General features: G+C 41.0%; 1 protein-coding gene across 1 annotated transcript; it reads right to left on the bottom strand.

Moving 5' to 3' along the window:
- MSL2 (MSL complex subunit 2) lies at window positions 1-17555 on the bottom strand. The gene is made up of 2 exons (XM_082487384.1): window positions 17350-17555; window positions 1-2434 (listed from the first exon to the last, which is right to left on the bottom strand). Exons 1-2 carry the CDS (start codon window positions 17489-17491, stop codon window positions 837-839), a joined length of 1740 nt encoding a protein of 579 aa, XP_082343510.1. The 5' UTR covers window positions 17492-17555; the 3' UTR covers window positions 1-836.
- Between the last annotated feature and the right edge of the window lie 310 nt (window positions 17556-17865).

The raw sequence follows: 17865 nt of genomic DNA, 5'->3' as shown, positions 1-17865 counted from the left end.
TAATAAAACTCAAGCTTTCTTTGTGTACAAGTAGTTTTCTCGCCCCAGCCAAAATAGTCAGTAACATGTCAACCAAACTGAGTTGGCACCAAGGGCATAACTGATCAGGAACATGACCTGTGGGACTGTCAAGAAAACAACAACAACAAAAAAAAAGATGTTGTTAATGGGGACAGTGTGTCTGAGTCAGCAGTTCCACGCTCATATCCAACCAACTGATCTTCCTGACCCTTGTCTGGAGACTGAGCTGCTTTTTGGGCTATTAGCTTTCTCAATATATTTACTAATCTTTTTTTATTATTATTTTTATCTGTTCCATAGAGTAGATAACCAATTCTCACAACCAGAAATTATCTACCCTTTTCAGACTGTATTCTCCAGCTCCACGCTGCATTTCCTACGGGAATATGAGGTTATTTTCTAGTAATGGTGACTGTAACTAATCGGTAATTATTTTTCTACACCATTATCTAGCACAGTTTAGATGGACTAACTAGATACCACTTTTTTACATTTAAGCAGAAGCTTTGACTGAGCACAAAGCATGACCAAGTACAATGAGGTTAATATATTCCTTGCCAAAGATCTTGTGATAAAATCATTTACATCAGCAATTGATCTCAAACTATGAGGTGCTGTAAGAACTAAAAACAGTTTTAGGGTAACTCCTCCATTATCTGCAACTATTTCCCAGACACTAATACACATAACATAGCAATGAAAAACACTTGATACAAGTGATCTAAACGCAGGAGCTCCAGCAAGTTAAACAGAACCATAGCTGCCTTAAAACTGTAGCAGTTCCCCTACTGACGGCAGGGAAAAGAAAGAAAGATTCAACAGTCATATCTCATGTCTATAGCTTCATCCAAACTTTTCTCGTCGTGTGTACTGGCAGCTAAAAACGTAGTTACTGGTGACCCTGTCACATTGATTACACTGGTGCTTGTGCTGGCATTGCGCACCGCAATGCTTGTCACATTAATGCCCAAAGTAAGCCTAGTCTGCTCCAAGGCCTTTTCTGGCACTGCAAATGCCTCCAGCTTCTTCTCCCCGTTAGCCATGTATGAGTTTTGGCAGCCACGGCATATGCAGTCAAGGCAGGCTTTGCGGTTAGAATAGCAAGGGCAGCGTTGGCCACGGCATGTAAGAACACTTGGATTTTGGGTGGCACGACCACATTTACACCCTTTCTTTTCTTGTGGCTTTTTATACACAGTTTTTGTTGGGCTTCCTGGCATAACGTTACTGCTAGGAACTTTCTCCTTTGCTTTGTCTTTTGTTTTCAGCACCCCTGGTTTGGCTTTCGGGTGAGATTTCTTAGGGGCATGTTCTAAATTCTTTTTCATGCTTTTGTTAGACAGGAGCACAGTTTTACTTATTTTGGGCGTAGTGCCTCCATTAGGTACAGTTGCAATGGGCTGCAAAGACATTTTATTTTCCTGTTTCACTGTTACGGGAGCTGATGCTCCCAATGTTGGGCCACAGATGATACTGGAAATGGGTAGAGGTTGAACCTTTTCACTGTCGCTTTCTGATCGAGATCGCTTTCTGTTTAACTTAACTACCTTAGGCGTCGCCGCTGTACAGGAGATGCCATGAGGAGAAGCATCTGTGGACATGAAAATGTTATGGCTAAGAGGTGGGGGAGAAAGCTGCAGGAAAGGGCCGTTAGTCATGTTTGCTTCCAAGCTGGGCTGCAAATTAGAATCACAGACTTCAGTATTTGAAACGGTCTCTAAGCTCCGGAGAACTTCCTCAACGCTAAGGAGAAGCGAGCCACCTGGTTTTATGTCTTCACTGAAACTGCAGATGTCAATGCCTGTCGTACACAAGTCACTAGTTGAAACTGTATCACACACAGGCTGCAGGCTGCTAGAGAGATCTTCAGTTTTTATATACTCTCCAGTGCTACAGACATCAATTGTGTTTGCATGTTCAGGAGAAGGAATATTCACTCCAAGTTTATCTACTGAAAGCCCATTACAATTGGGCAACCCATTGATAACAGAACCTCTAATATCAATGTTGTGTGTGCTTTCAGGTATTGACGTAAAACTAGCTGGAGGATCAGTTGCGAGTTCTGAGGTTGAAGGTACTGGGGAATGTGTCAAACACAAAGCCAAGGCTGTATCAGAAGATTTTTCTGTCTCTTCATGGAGTGGTGATCCATCTTTGAGCAAAGCCAAAAGATCTGCAGAACAATCAACTGCTTGGATAATATCTCGTGCCAGTGGAGTCTGCGTTATGTACTCGCAGAGTTTCTTATAGCAGTTCACTAAGATGCTTAGCTGCTTATTCTCCTCAAACTGTTCGTAGTCCTTGCACCAGCTACATGACGGTTTCATCATCATCTTCTTGCCTTTACAAGTTTTGCAGACATAATGCTGACACGTGGAGTTGGTAGGAGCAATAGGGTCTTGTAGCAAATTTCCTAAGGAAAAAAGAAAGAGCAAGATTACAATGGACTCAAGGCAGGTTTCCAGGATAACGTGGAGTGAATATTTTGTACTATCCAAAAAATTGTGTGAGAAAGCTCAGTAAGTCACAAGAAAACATACTTTCCAAACAATAGCCTGTAAAAATTTTCACAGCTGCTGTATCTGGTTTTAAAACAACATTAAAAACAAAAATTAGAAGAAAACCATCACACCGTAGTTTTTTGTGCCGCTGCTGCAGCCTTTAGAAACACTCAGGTGAAACACTACCAATCCCCTTGCCCCCTTTGGCAGTTTCTTCCACTGAAACTTACAAAATACACAAGATTTCTATTAATTTACCAGAAGTGCAACAATAAACCCCCATGAACAGCTACTGCAGAGATTTTGATGAAATTAGTGAGAATAAATAGCAACAGAGCAGAGGGAAACTCTAAAAGGAATGTAAAAATGATGAATTATCAATCCCAAACGGAAAGAAGACACAGCAGACTTTGTTTTACTTTTCATTTAGCTGGGACTAAAAATAGAGCCTAGCTTTGTGACAGTCAAAATGCCATGAATAAAGCACAAAGCTTTTAACTTTGCAAGCAACAAAAACAGTTAAAGGGATCCCATGAATTCTTGTAAACACTGGATAAAACACCTACTAATATATTTAAATAAAAATGAAAAAAAAAAAAAAAAAAAGGACTATATTGCTCTCTTGTAGATCACTCTTGTGCCAAACCAGAAGGTGCAACAAGGTGACTACTAACGTATCCTGGGGAGCAGTGGCTCCTGGTTTTCCAATTCACAGACACATCAGTGCAATAACACTTCAAATAGCAGTACTGTCATAGCCATGATGCTTAAATACAACAGCCTATGTCCTGGGCAGGAGCGGAGAAGTCAGAAGAAAGGATCTTCTCCAAGATCTTATTGTTAAGAGTAAAAAACTAATAAAAATCAGTTGCTAAAGGAATATCAACACACCTGACGGCACAGAAAATTTCAGACACCCAGTACTGACAATGTAGAAGGTCTCTATAATGTCTCCAGATCTCTGAAACCGTAAAAATCTGCGAGAGTGTTTTTTTGGTTTTTCTTAAGAACAAATCAAATAACATGTAAGGATAAAATATGAAAGAACAAAGGTAACTGAAATTCTGTATAGAAATAATCCCACTAGTAACTATATCCAGAATGTGACAGTATAGCTGTGCTATTTCTAGCCAGCTCTAGGCCAGAAACATATTCTAACACCTACAGTGAATTTCAGAGTATCTACAGTCATCTACAGCAACAGGTTTCCCCTCCCTTCCATGAAGCAGATTTTCAGCTTTCATCAGACCTTTCTGCCCATAAGGAGCCTTTGCTGGATGAGTTACAACTATCAGTGAATTCACACCCAGATTTTCCAAAGTGAAAATGTGCTGTTACAAACAAACGAATAAAATTAACAACTTGGGAAGAGAAAGCAAACTGCATCTATTAAAACAGACTGAGATAAAGAAAAGTATCAAATAAAGATATTTTCTCTCATCACTCCCTTGCTAAGGAAATTTTAATCACATGGACCTTCCGTAACTGATTCTCTTGACAGCGCTTTGAAGGGATATAATTAACTGGACCTAGTTGAGTGGATTGAGTTATCAACTAAACAATAAACCCCAACCTTTCTGCCTCGTATTACCTTAGTGGAGAATCCAAGGCCTGAGGTAGAAGAGCAAGACATACTGTACTAACCCTTGGCTGTAGTAGCACTTAAAATATTAAACTTGTCCCTCACTCTGTAGCTTTTGTCAAAATGTTCCACCCCCTTTCCTAACCTAACCCTCCCTACTTTCCACTATTCAAACAACTTTTAAAAATTCAACTTTTTGAGTGTGTTTAAATAGGAAATTTGCATTAGCACAGTAATTCTGCAACACTTTTGAATTCCTCGAGTGAGCAGCCTATCCTATTTTCCCTTGGAGATCTGCATCCCCGGTACCTCTTTGGGAAAGGGCTGCTCCAGCCCTCTGCCTGAGCGGTCTTTCAGTAAAAGTCACCTGACTTAGAATGGATTTTGAGCAACAAGAGTTAGTGCTGAAGTCATCGTTACGTAGTTGGGTTTTTTTACAAATTGAGAGAAAATTTAATTGTTTAGGAAGTTGACAGGTGGCAAACATCTACACAATATCCAATAAAGAGAACTGTCACTACAGCATGACTGGAACAGGGGCAGTAGGGAAACGCACAGGATTTGAACACAGCTAATTGAAAGCAATGCAGGAGGAACACTGAATACGAGAAGCTGTGGAACAGAGAAAAGTTCAAAGCACAATTACAGCAATACTTGATGGGAAATGCACTTCACAACCAAAAAGTACATATTCAACTTTTCTTTGCCAATCTAATGAGGAAGGACGACTCCACAAGACCCCACCGTGAGAAGACAACAGCAAAACACTTCAAGTTAAGCAGTGAAGATTTAAAGCCAACAGATGGATCGTGAAGTCACACAATCCAACCTGCAATGGATTTTTTTATTTATTTTTGGAAGTTCCCTTTAAATGACACTGTATAAACAGCAATGCGGGCAGAAATGTCCATCACAGTCCTAAGACTGGATTTGATTTCGTGAGCAAAGTTCCTAACTCCCTTGGGGAAAAACAAAGAGTTTTAAATCACATCAGCTAGTCTCAGAAGTCATGTCCTTCAGCATAAAGAGTTCACAAACAACTGTCCGTCCCCTCTGGATCTTGAGTCTTCCCAACAGGACAAGCAGAAAGCCATGCTGGGACCAGCGCAGGAGGCAACACACCTAACACTCGTTCACTTAATGCTTTGAGACTTCAGAAGCCATTGGGAAACTACACGCGTGCACAGCCCTTCCAGGAGCAAAAGCCCACCCAGCATTAATACCCAATGAAACAAAGCAGTTGGGTGTGCTCCTTGGGCCATCTTTAGCCTCTTTTTGCTACTTACAATGATTAAGTATAAGTTACGATGATCAATACTTTACAGAATATGAAGCACTAAAATACTTCAGAGATGGAACCAACCAAACAATATACCAATTTTAGTTTTAATTAGATTAAAAAAGTTGCCACCAACTGTGTATTTTATTTCTCCCAAAATAAATTTGGCTGAAACTGTTGAACGGGTACGAATGCTAAAAGAGGATACTGAAAAATTTAAATTTCCAGAAGCTTTGAGGAAAAAAACCAAACATGGACAGACAAGACAAAACACTTTACATGCTCTCATTGAAGGAAAGAACAGAGAGAGTTCTACTCTCAGTAAATGCCAGGCAACCTACACGGGAGAGACATTAGGAATGCCTGAGCTGTGGGAATATTTTCAGCTTGAGCTCATATTTCATTGAATATTCATTCTTCAGAGTTCCTCTCTCATATGGATTTTGTGGCACCTATCACTCTCTCCAGTTTTAGTATCGTTAAGCTAAAAAAAAAGTCAACCATGAGATGCAAATTCACAGAAAATTGAGTTTCGTTACTTTTAATACTCAGGGAATGGTATTAAGTCAGCAACACTGTCCCAGAAATACAAAACCCAAGCTGCTGCCCAGAATCTGAACGTAGTAAGCTCTGGGACATTCCAAACTGCTGGACTGTACAGGCTCCTGAGGCATAACACTCATTTGATGCTGCAAAATACAAGATCTTTCCAGATTAAGATTATGAACTCCACCATGAAAATAAAGCTGGGAAGGATTCCAGGATGTTACCTAGCCCATCCTCAAACTCTAAAGAATAACAATCATAGAATCATAGAATGATTTGAGTTGGAAGAGACCTTAAAGACCATCTAGTTCCAGCCCCCCTACCATAGGCAGAGACACCTTCTGCTAGACCAGGTTGCTCAAAGCCCCATCCATCCTGGCCTTGAACACTTCCAGCGATGGGGCATCCACAGCTTCTCCGGGCAACCTGTGCCAGTCTCACCACCCTGATGGTAAAGGATTTCGTCCTAATATCTAATCTAAATCTCCCCTCTTTCAGTTTAAAACTGTTACCCCTCGTCCTATCACTACACTCCCTGATAAAGAGTCCCTCCCCAGCTTTCCTTTAGGCCCCCTGCTACTGAGTTGGATGATCTAGCACAGTAGGCCATCTCACTAGTGGCCAAAGCAGATGTTTAGGGCACAGAGTAAGAACAAGGCAAGCAAAATCTTAACAGCTGCCCAGCTTCTAACCATTAGTTGAGATACTTGTCATGGGAGATGGAGTTTCCAAGTACTCAGTAACCCTTAGATTCTCTCCTTCGGCTTGCCTCATCTCCTCTTTAACTATTTAAAACATCATCAGTCACAACAGGCTTTGAAAAAAGTTCCCTGGTCAACTATCCGTTGTGCTGAGAATGACCTTTTTTGTTTTGAACATTACTCTCCTCCCCCTTGACAATCTCTGTTTCTTGTGCTGGATGAGGCAACAGTCAATCCCCACCCTCTCTTCCACACTACTCAGTTTTACAAACATCTACCACGTAACCCTCCAAGTTGTCTCTTTTCCAGACTGTAAAGAAGTTGTTCCTTACAACAACCTTCTAACCCTTCTCCTAACTCTTCCACGGTTCTTTTTTGAGAAGGGGGTACCACAACTGCAACACCATAAGATACAGGTGAACTGCAGCTTTATACAGTGCCATAATAAAGTTCTCCACTTTATTCTTTATTCCATTCCCGATTTTCAGCATTTGCTTTGCTTTTTTGACTGATACTCTGTACTGAGCTGATGTTCTCATGGAGTTTTCTATTGCAAGGCCAAGACCTCACTTTTGGCTGGTAGCCATCAATGCTAACACTTTCTATAAATTTAGAAATTTATATAGATCTGCAAGATAGAAAAATGGCGGGCTCCGAGAAGTTAATATTTTTCCATGTTTATAATTTTAGTATTTATCTAAGCTAAATTTAATTTGTCATTTTATTGCATGGTCATTTATCTGCATAAGATCCTCCACGATTACTCAATGCAGGCCTTCATTTTACTGCCCTAAATAGCTTGGTATTACTAAACTTTGCCTTGTCTTTTCTCACCCTCTTTTGCAAGGGGTATATTAATACACCAAAAGCAAAACCATGTTCTTACAAAGCCTCCAATAAGATGCTTTACGAAACAACACCAGTTCTTAACTTTCCTACTTTTAGAAAGGCTTACTAAACATCTCCATTAATATGAGGACTTACATTTAATAAGATGCATATACAGAGGAAATGTTTGTAATATATTATTTACAAAATATCACAGCTGTCCTGGAAAGGCTGCTACCAGGAGGGAGGTCATTTAAACCACAAGGAATACTTCCTATTGTGTTCCTTAATGAGCATTACTTCACAGCTGCAGGAAGAGGGGAAGCATCTGCAAATGGTATCTCTGAGACCAAGGGGAGAAGAAGTGGGAATCAAAGCAATTGTTAGGTGTATATATGCGGCAAATGTGCTTCAAATGGATTAAATTCACCGAGAACAGACTTGAACAGGTCACCTCCTTCCCTTCTCATCTGTCCTCAGCAAAGGCAGAAATACAATGCCCTAGAAAAGGGGCTCAACACCAGTAACTACTTTAGCGACCTTGGAAGAGCCTACTGAAACTTGATATATTACCTTTTTTAAAAACTCAAAGTCTTAAGAATGATGTTAACTATTAAATCTCAATTTGGTGAAGTAAACTAGAAAAAATATGAGGTAAAATTTTGTTACAAGTATAAATAAATGTATTGCTGGGGTTAATCTCCAACGTTTGTGTGCCAAAATGGAGTCTTTAATCTTTGATTGCATTCCTGTCACCAGAAGTCACCCTTCTTCTATAGCGTGCAGCACAGCCCTCTACTCCTTTCACTCCACCTGACTGAAGTGGCATATCTGCTACACAACGCAAAAGGAGGAGTGGCATCCATGAAGACGGGAAGGAGAAAGCTCACCCGCACCAGTTCATCTCTTAACATCAAACATTACAATGACCACAATGGCATTTTTAAACCAAGTATTACAAAAAGCCTCTGTGAACTTTGGATCAGTCAGAAATTCTACAGCTCTGTTAAATCTAGAAAGTTTAAAAAACCAGGAAGCTATAATCACTCTGATGAAGCACACAAATACTGCTATGTTACACTGAAAATTAATATATGAGAAGCACCTCAAAGTAATAACCAGAAGCTGGAGATTTAACAGTTGGACTGCTACACTTTCAGCATTTTCATTTCTGGATTAAACATGATCTGATTGTTTCTACTAAAATAATTAGCAACAGGTAGTAAGCTCTAACAAATTGCTACATTCAAGCTTTAGAGTTAACCACCTCCTGAAGGATGGGTGCTAGTTCTCACCGACGGATGGTACCACTTGATACAGGCTTTTTGAAATTCAGCTATCCATTTACCTGCAGCTCAAGCACTTCAGCCAAAGCAGCCTCTGAAAGTTAAGGGCTTGCTCCCCACACCGCCTTCCCTGCACTGCTCCCTCCTTCAACCCCACACAGCATCTTTTCATCTAAGAAGTTATCAACTAGATCCAACTGAAGGATAAGTAGCTCAGTAAGGTTTCAAAGCACAACATGCAAAAGAAACATACGATCATAAAAGCAGTGGCATTTTCAGAGTCTGATAAAAACCCTAAAAGCACTATTTGCAAAACTATTTGACAATAGACAGGCATACGATAAGTAGTGAAAAGGTCTGTTAACCATCTACAGAAAAATAAAACAAAAGATCTGGTTTATATGGGTGCAAGATCTGGATATTTACTAGAAAAGACAATAACTAAACACACTCAAAAACAGAGAAACTTCAAAAGAGATTACTGCAAGGGACAACTGCCAAAGACAAGACTATAGCGAAGGGTCTCCTTCAACAGATCTCAAGCCCTAACATAAACCCCTTCCAAAGCGTACACTCAAGATGGTGGGCTCGAACCACGGACTGGTTGATACACTTCACAAATACTGCACTGAAGTCAAGAGGCAGACTCACCCGATGGAGGTTCGTCCTACCCCTGCCCTGACAAACCGTCCCAGTTAGAAAAAGGTTTGGCAACTTTTCTCACTGCACAGAAACCTACTGAATCACCTGGCAGAGGGCCACCGTCACCCAGATATCCTACACCCACTCCCCAGCATTCAGAAAACAAATCCCCATTTGTAGCTACCACACTCTTGGTTGAGAGGCACAAGGATGCCAGGACACATCTCCCGTATTACTAGCACAAAACTTTGAACCTGTGTCTAGAAAACATGGATTGTAAGAGCAGTTCACAATGACAACACCAGAAATGTACTTAGCCTTTAATGGTTTTTGTGAGACAAGATTTTGTAAACAGAAAAAGTGAGTTTTATTCAGCCAAGTAGTAGAAAGAGAAAAAAATTGACCAAGGGTTTCAGCACACAACCCTTTTTCAAATCTGAAACGAGTTTACACCTGTGAACTAAATGATACTATTTCTTCCTGAAAATACCACATTGCTCTTAGATCATCACAACTACAACAACAGTAACACTAAAATTTGTCCAAAGACATTGACAAGCATTGACAGACTCCCTGTCAGGTGAAAGGGAAATATGGGGGGGACACAAAAAAGCATTAAAGAAACCCAAACAACAAAACCCAACAAACTTATTTCAAAATTTTATCAGAGAAAACAGCTGGCTGCTGAATATTTCAAAGCATCCTCCATCAATAAACAACTATAAAAATTAGCTACAGAAATTATTACACTCATATAGGGATGGTCATGACTAATAATTAGTAACTGTATAACCCTTTGGAAAAATAAAAAAATGCACTATTTTTGTCTGAACACCATGGGAACCCAAATTAACCGTGATAAGAATACAGTTAGACTATTTTTCTGCATATTTGGAGAAATACAGTGAACCTCTTTAGCTAAAGTTCAAGAGAAAAAACAGAAATACGACAACAAATTACATTTAAACTGTAGAAGGGACTGCTTTGTTCTCCAACTCCACCCCCCCACATAATAAACAACAGAACATACTTTACCAAGTCTTATGTCAAAGTTATATTTCTGTTTGAAAGTCTTTGTGTTTACAAAGTCACTGACTGGAAATATTCTAAATATATTTTTAACAAACTAGGTAGAAAACTTTGAACTTTGTGATGAACATGCTTTAAAAAGATAAATAAATTCATCTTATTCACCATCCGGTGTAAAATTTTCATGTAATGATGTCTTCCAAAAGTCAAGGCTGCTGTATTTTAAGAGGTTTTAAATGGCAAAGTTAACACCTCTCTTATGCCCGTAAGATTAATTTAACATGTTTCTATGCAGCATAAACACTCAAAAGAATTAAAACCTGCTTCAAAAGTTATAGAACAAATTAAATATATTTATCACAAACGAAAAAGCAATGAAAACTATTTTTTCCCGCCAAACAAAAATGCTCACCCCGTCAAGATTAACCACGCAATCTTAAAGTAAACAGTACTCTTCAAGCCCAGTGGAGAAGGAGCAAGCCCTGCGCTGTGACTGCAAGGCTCAGGAGACAGAGAATAACAAATTACATCATTGAAGGACTGCAAAGTACATTTCTCCATAAGAGCAGGAAGACCTTTACTATCTGGAAAGCACAGCGCTCAAGGAGAGGTTGTGCTGCGCATCATTTCTCAAGTCATATACTAGATGCAAAGAATCTTTTCTGGCCTCACACAGAACTCCAGTAATACCCAGCAACTGCTTACTCCATATTTAGTCAAACTAATCTGTAAATCATAACATAGTAAGAAAACAAAACCAAAGGAATCTGTGTTTGAACACACTGTGTCCATAGACCTGGACAACTAAGTTGTCCCAATAAAGATGCCTCTTGGCAACATATTAACTTTTCTTTAAACACTCTGAAACGCAATCGGTTTAATCAATATCCTCAGGCAACCATCAAAACCCGTTCACCATCTCCCACTGCCTCAATGAGAAAGAGACTCTCATCTCAAATCTCATCAGAAGACAACACTGCAATCTTTACTTTAAAACCTTAAAAAAGCCAGTTGCAAAGTTTTAAGTTTTTTAAGTTTTTAAGGTAGAAACCAGAGTTACTTCTCTTCCTACTCCTCAATTTTATTCTACAACAGAGGAGTATTTTTAGTGTAGAAACCAACCGAAATTCAACTGATAGAACTTTACGTTATCAAAACACAAGCAGTACAATGTAGACAACCTTGAAAGAGCAGTTCTCCCAGAAGTCACACACAGGATTTAAAAACAGGAAAGGGAAATAGTGAATTTAAGTAAGGAAATTTTAAGAGGAAGAGAAATCATCCAACATGTTCTTGGCTAAAAGTTGGTGCATTCGGAGATGTGCAAGTGGACATTTTATAGGCAACTGCCCATGCTTGTTATCTCCAAAACAAGAATAAAAAGAAGGTATTTGGTAGGTACTTAGTCCCATAGTCCATGCTCCGCCATGGTTGTTTTGGAGATTCTGGTTATTTTGTGCATTCTTCAGAAATTCAAAAGTATTTTGGCAACCATTCATGTAATTTTTAAGAGGAAAATAACATACTTCTAAAAACTACCAATATGTAATAGCTGGTCAGTATCTTTCATCATTGAAAATTGAAGAAAGAAGAAAATGTAAATGAAAAATACTTGGAAAAAAAAAAGCATTGATCCAGATTACTTTTCAAACACAAAAGGCAACTCTGATCTGGCAGCATGGATCATCATCAGCTTTCACTCTCCCTTAATCAAAGGAGAACGGACAAGGAATGAGAGTTCTAGGCTTAACTTTTCCATCACAAAACTTAAATACATTTTTCACTTTAAAACGCCAATTTCCAGGCTTAACTCACTTAGTCATGGCTCACATCCCAAACAGAAAATCAAGTATCATGCATATAATTAAATTTTATTAGTAGTGTGAATTTATTTCTTCTGCTTTCTTCCATCTCTGTGACCAGAAATCAAATTTTCAAGAATGTTTAAATCTATTTAGGTGTCACTCAACTACCTTCTCTTGTCTGAAGGCCATCACTTAACTTCTGCATGCCTCAGATTGTCTCAATACCAGCAGTGAAAAAGACTTTACTTACTCTAGAGCCATAATTCACTTGCATTCCAATTGCTTGTGGTGCTTCTTCCCTTAGATAATTGTAGAAGTTTTCCTCTGAAAGTGTAATGAAACTGTACAGGTCTAATTCACCATTTCCCAATGACAAAGTATACCCTAAAGTAACAAGCTCCACTTGGGATCCATACTGACACCACCAAGAGCTGCAGACACGGGGTCTGGACAAGGTCACACCATGCGCTGGCATAGGAGGAAGCAGTCAGAACTGCAGAAGCAATGGAGAATTAGCTCAGTGAGGGGCAAGGAAGAAGATGAGAAGCCTTCACAGGTCCAACAACACGGACAAGATGGCACAAAGATGGTAAATTTTACACAACTCAATATACCACCAACTATGGAGCTATTTCAAACCTAGCTAGCGGGGTGAGACTCAACTTCTACTGACAGTATAAAACTTTCAAAAAATAGGCTAATACTTTTACACAAGAGCAGGATGGAAATAACATCCCTATACTGTTCTTTAAATAGGCAAATTGAACAAATTTAATTATTTTTTTTTTAATCCATGCCATTCCCCATGCTTGGGAGTTGCTTCCATAATGTGACTTTACCATTCAGCCTTGCAAGAGCTACCTCAAAACATTTGATGGGAGCTCTATAAGGTACCAGTCAGTACTGTCATGTTGTTTCTTTGTTCCTTCCCAACCCTTAATCTCCCCTAAGCCACATGTTGTCTCACATCCCCTTACTTAGATTACAGGATGTTTAAGGCAAGAACTATATTCTTATCCTGTATTCCTACAGCGCACCTACAGCCAGGTTCCTGGCCAAACGTAAAGTGTTGTCCTAAAGCCATGCAGCCTTTCAAGCACTTTCACATTCTAAATCAGCAATAACAATCTTTCACACATCTTTTAAATATCTTTTGGAGATTCCAGGATGAAGTTTTCTACGGATAAAAAGCTAAGCTGATTTGACCGGCAATCTGTCTCTTACAGGCATTTTAACTGAATTTGAAAAAAGGCTGTTAATGCTGAAAATTTTGAATGACTTGCAGTAACCTGCATGGTATTTGAAATAGAGAAAGCCACTTTTAAGAAGATTTTTATCCCAATAGGCAGCACTTTTAAAACATAGAAGTTTGTTGCATAAATCCTACTAAATTATTCTTAAATTAAGTATGGTATTAACATGCAATTTAATAATAATCACTTTAGTCCAGAGACTGAAACTGAGATTTCACATCCTCAAAACACATAAGGCACATACTTTCTGTCTAGTGCACGCTGGGGAGTAGTTATTTTTAAGTTTTAAAAGCTCTAGGAAATATTATCTTCTACATCCCTGGAAAAGGATGATGCATTACCTACAACACCATCTAGGAAACTATCACATGAGCACACTTAAATCCTAGAAACACACACTGCCATACCATCAGCATAATTTAACCTTTATAACCCATTAGGTAAGACAGAGACCTCAAATCCACCTAGAACAGATTCAGTGGCCTTACAATGGCACACTGTATTTACGTTATGACTTTCTACTGATGGAACTTCATGTGTGCCCATTTGAATCTGAAATCAGAGCTTTAATTAGAATTTCATAATTACACGGGTCCAAAAACTTCTGCCACCCCTACTGTGTGAGCTGGTTTAAAAGACTATCAGATCAAAAGAAAATGAGTTGGCTTACGTCTACTGCATTGAGAAAATAGCGAAAGCACAGTAACGTTAGTTGGTCCATATAGACCTCACTTATTCCTTCTAAAAACGAGTCTCTAAAATTAAAGGGGCAATCTTGACTGTGGAATTAATACCTACAGCATAACAAAGCATTACAGAATGCATTCAGGGATTAAATACTGAGGAGAGGCTGACATAAGGAGCACTAATTTGGGGAGTAATTTCCCAAGGGAAGTCCTAGAAGTCCAACACTTGAGACTTTAACTACGTGTAGGGGGTTTATGCATCACTGATAATTCATGCAGCATTTCTCCAACAAAGCACAATTTTTAAACATTGACAGTCAAGACCACATTCTACTAAGATCTGTGCAAGGAAAGTACCAGACACTCAAAGTTCCACGTACATGAACCCATAGAGATATTTGGATCTCATGGTCTAAACAGACAAATAAGGTAGAAAGCAGTACTGAGCATCTGAAAAGCTTTCAAATATTTTTTAAAAACCCACACTATGAAGTTTTGGGTGGTCACAGCACTCACTCTTGTGATCGTGACATCTCACAAAGCAATCTTTACTTCTGTACTTAAATTTTACCTTTTAAAACACTGAAGTTAGAAAGGTTTTGACAGTTGGACAGGCGTTAAATGACCTTAAACATGCAGAAGGTATAATAGCTCTTAGCACTAATGTGTACAAGAGGAAAAAAAAAAAAAAAGTATTTTAAAAATATCGTAGCAAGGTCAGAGGGCCAAGTAGAGAAAGAGGCACCAATATTCACCCATGACAGAAGTGGGAGAAAAGGAACACAAAAAGCAAACAAAAAAAGAAGGTCAATTTGCCTTTACCGGTCTGAGCTGAAGATTTAGGACTCTGGTCAACACCAGAGCAGACAGTTTTGTATCGGGCAGGACCACTCTCCCATGACTAACTGCCTGCAGGTTCAAGAAAGACAGTTTACTAACTCTGCAGGACAGAAACTGTATTTTACTGTATGGCTTCACAAAGAGCCCGGTATTTACTGAGGCCTCTGTATGCTGCCACGCCACAAACAGGAGCCCGAGACACAGAGAGAGAATACTGGGGAATCACCTGTAGAGAAAATATTTGAAATAAACCACAGCTACAGTTATCTGAAAGCTAGCCACAGCAGCAAAAAAAAATATAAGCCAAAGCAGTAGCCTTAAAATTCAAAGAACAAAAGGGATGAAGAGGGGAAGTGGAACCATCAGGAAGTAGTTTGTAAGTAGGAATATCCACGGAAGCACAAGTCAATGGAGAAAACAAACTAAAAGGCATGGTCTGCTCTACCAAACTGAGTGACAGAAAAGCTAAACAAGAAAAGCTGAAGAGAGGGAAAATAGCTCAGGAATTTGGGCAGGGACAAATTAAAGATCGACGATTTCAATAGCACAGAGTGTAAAAATAAGATTGCAAAAGGCCAAGAAGGGAAGAAGTCAAGGCAAGTACAAAGAACACATTTCAGAAGATCAGTCTTGGAGTGGAGAGGCCAAATGGCATGGTAATTAGAAAAACATAGTCCCTATGTTTAAAAAAAAAAAATCAGAAAAATATTACCATATTTTTAGGCAAAAGCAGTCTGATGGTTGACCAAAAGCAAGAAGGATTTATAGAAAAAAAGCACAGTTAAGGACTGGAATTATCGTAAGGTAAAAGGCAAGAGATAAAGAGCAGAGGTGTATTGATATTGACATCAGAGTTACGTGAGAAAAAAAAGCCTTAGACAAATTATTTCAGGAAATGACGATGCAGTGATCCTGGGAACAGGCTCCCTCTTTCCCAGTACAAACAGATCTCTATTTTCTAAGACTTTAAGTGGGAGGAGCCAATAGCTACAGGATAGGAAGCATCCAACACTAGTTTAGCAGCCTCAACAGTTGAAATCCTGATCCTGTAAATAAATACAATATTTAACTTTATAAAGCCCAGCAATTCAATTACATCTTATTGTGACCACACACATTAGTAAAGATAAACACATGCAAACATAGTGGATGTAAGTCCATTCTGTTCAGAGAGTACAAACACACACAGGGCCAGGGCTTAAAGCAACCAGAGGGGAAAAAAGGAGAATTAACAAAATTCATCAACTGGGAGGTCTAACAGTTCAGACTCCCTCCCTGAACACTGACCAAGGCTTCAAAGGAAAATTCAAGAAAGGTTGACAGCTTATTCCAGAGCTTCCTACCAGGAACAGACACGTGCCCTCACTTCATAAACACAGCAGAATGCAATTCCTTCCCAATGTTCCCCAGACTGTAATACTGAAATTCCGGATGTCTGCCTTTTCCCACAAAACGCAGAATGCTCTGTTTTTGGGGGGAGAGAGAGCAGGGAAATCCTAGCAGACTTTCAGCCTATTTGCTTTTTATGGTAATTATTGTTATAGGACAATTATCTGCTAGGCACGAGGGAAAAAAAAAATCCAAACATCGTTTCTGTATGCTTAAAATTCCTGGCTTTCAATCTGAATTACTTTTTGTTCTTTACGTTTCAAGGAGTGGGAAAAAAAAAAACAACGTAAAAAGTTCTTCTTTCCCTGCTTCTACGGTCTGTATGTTGTTTTTGAGTATCTTTTACCACACTTGCTCTTAGTCATCACTTTTTTAAAGCAACTAACTCCACTATACCAGGGTATTCCAATAACCGCTAATAACTACCATACCCTCTATGAAATCAAATGGCCATAATAAAGCGTTGCGTTTGGGGCAAAACACACTCTCTCAACCAAACCGACACAGTATTTTCTTTACAAGCCCGCCAGGCTATTCAAGCTGCACACCCCCAACGCTGACCAACGTCGCCCCCAGGTTTCCCCCCAATTCGGGTTGGGTTTCTTTGGGGGGTGGGGGTGCTCCAAGCCGAAGAACATTTCCACTCCACCGTTCTCAACTTGCCGCCCCCCCCGCATCCCCCCTCCCGCCCACGTGGACCCCCCCGCACCCACCACCCCCACCCCACCCCCGACACCGGGGGCTCGGCGGCGAAAAGCCCGAGGAAAACTTTCCCGGGCCGCCTCCGTGGGTGAGCCCGGCTCTCGGGGGCGGCGCGGGGGGGGACGACACGGACGGAGGACACACGCCGAACCCCGCCGCGGCGGTCCCACCGGCCCAGCCCGCCCGCCCAGGGCCGCCGTGCGGCGAGCCCGGAGGGAGGGGGGGCTTATTGTGCAGGGAACAAAAGAAAGATCCTCACCGCAAACGCAGCAGGAGAGGGACTGCCTGAAGTAGGGCAGGAGCTTGTTAATCTCGGTAAAGGACTGGGGATCCCCAGGGTCGTAGTTGAGCACCAGGCGGCTCGCTGAAACGTAGAGAGCAGTGGCATTCACCGGGTTCATCGCAGCCGCTCGCACGCCGCCGGCTCCGGGGTGAGAAGAAAGCGCGGCGCCGAGGCCGTGCCGGCCGAGGGGGCAGGTGGCCCCGGGGCGGGGGCAGGCCGGGTGTCACCTTGGTCCGGGGCCACCTGGAGCCGCGCGGCGGCGGCGGCGGCAGCGCGGAGGCCGCGGCGGCCCGGCGGCCCTGTCAGAGGGGCCGCGCTGGCTCCTCCTCCGCCTCCAGCGGGGCCTCGCTCCCGAGCAGCGGCCTCGGCCCGCCCGCAGCCGCACAGCGCAGGGAGGCGGCGGCGCTGCTACTCCAGGCTGCGGGCCATGCCGGGCCGCCCTCCCCTCCGAGCGGACGCTTCCTCAGCGGCGGCCCGCCATGGCGGCGGCCG

The sequence above is a fragment of the Vanellus vanellus genome (assembly GCF_965231255.1).
Source record: "Vanellus vanellus genome assembly, chromosome: 8".
NCBI classification, from domain to species: Eukaryota; Metazoa; Chordata; class Aves; order Charadriiformes; family Charadriidae; genus Vanellus; species Vanellus vanellus.
Note: the sequence above shows the minus strand (reverse complement) of the source record. Positions and strands in the feature narration are given on the sequence as shown.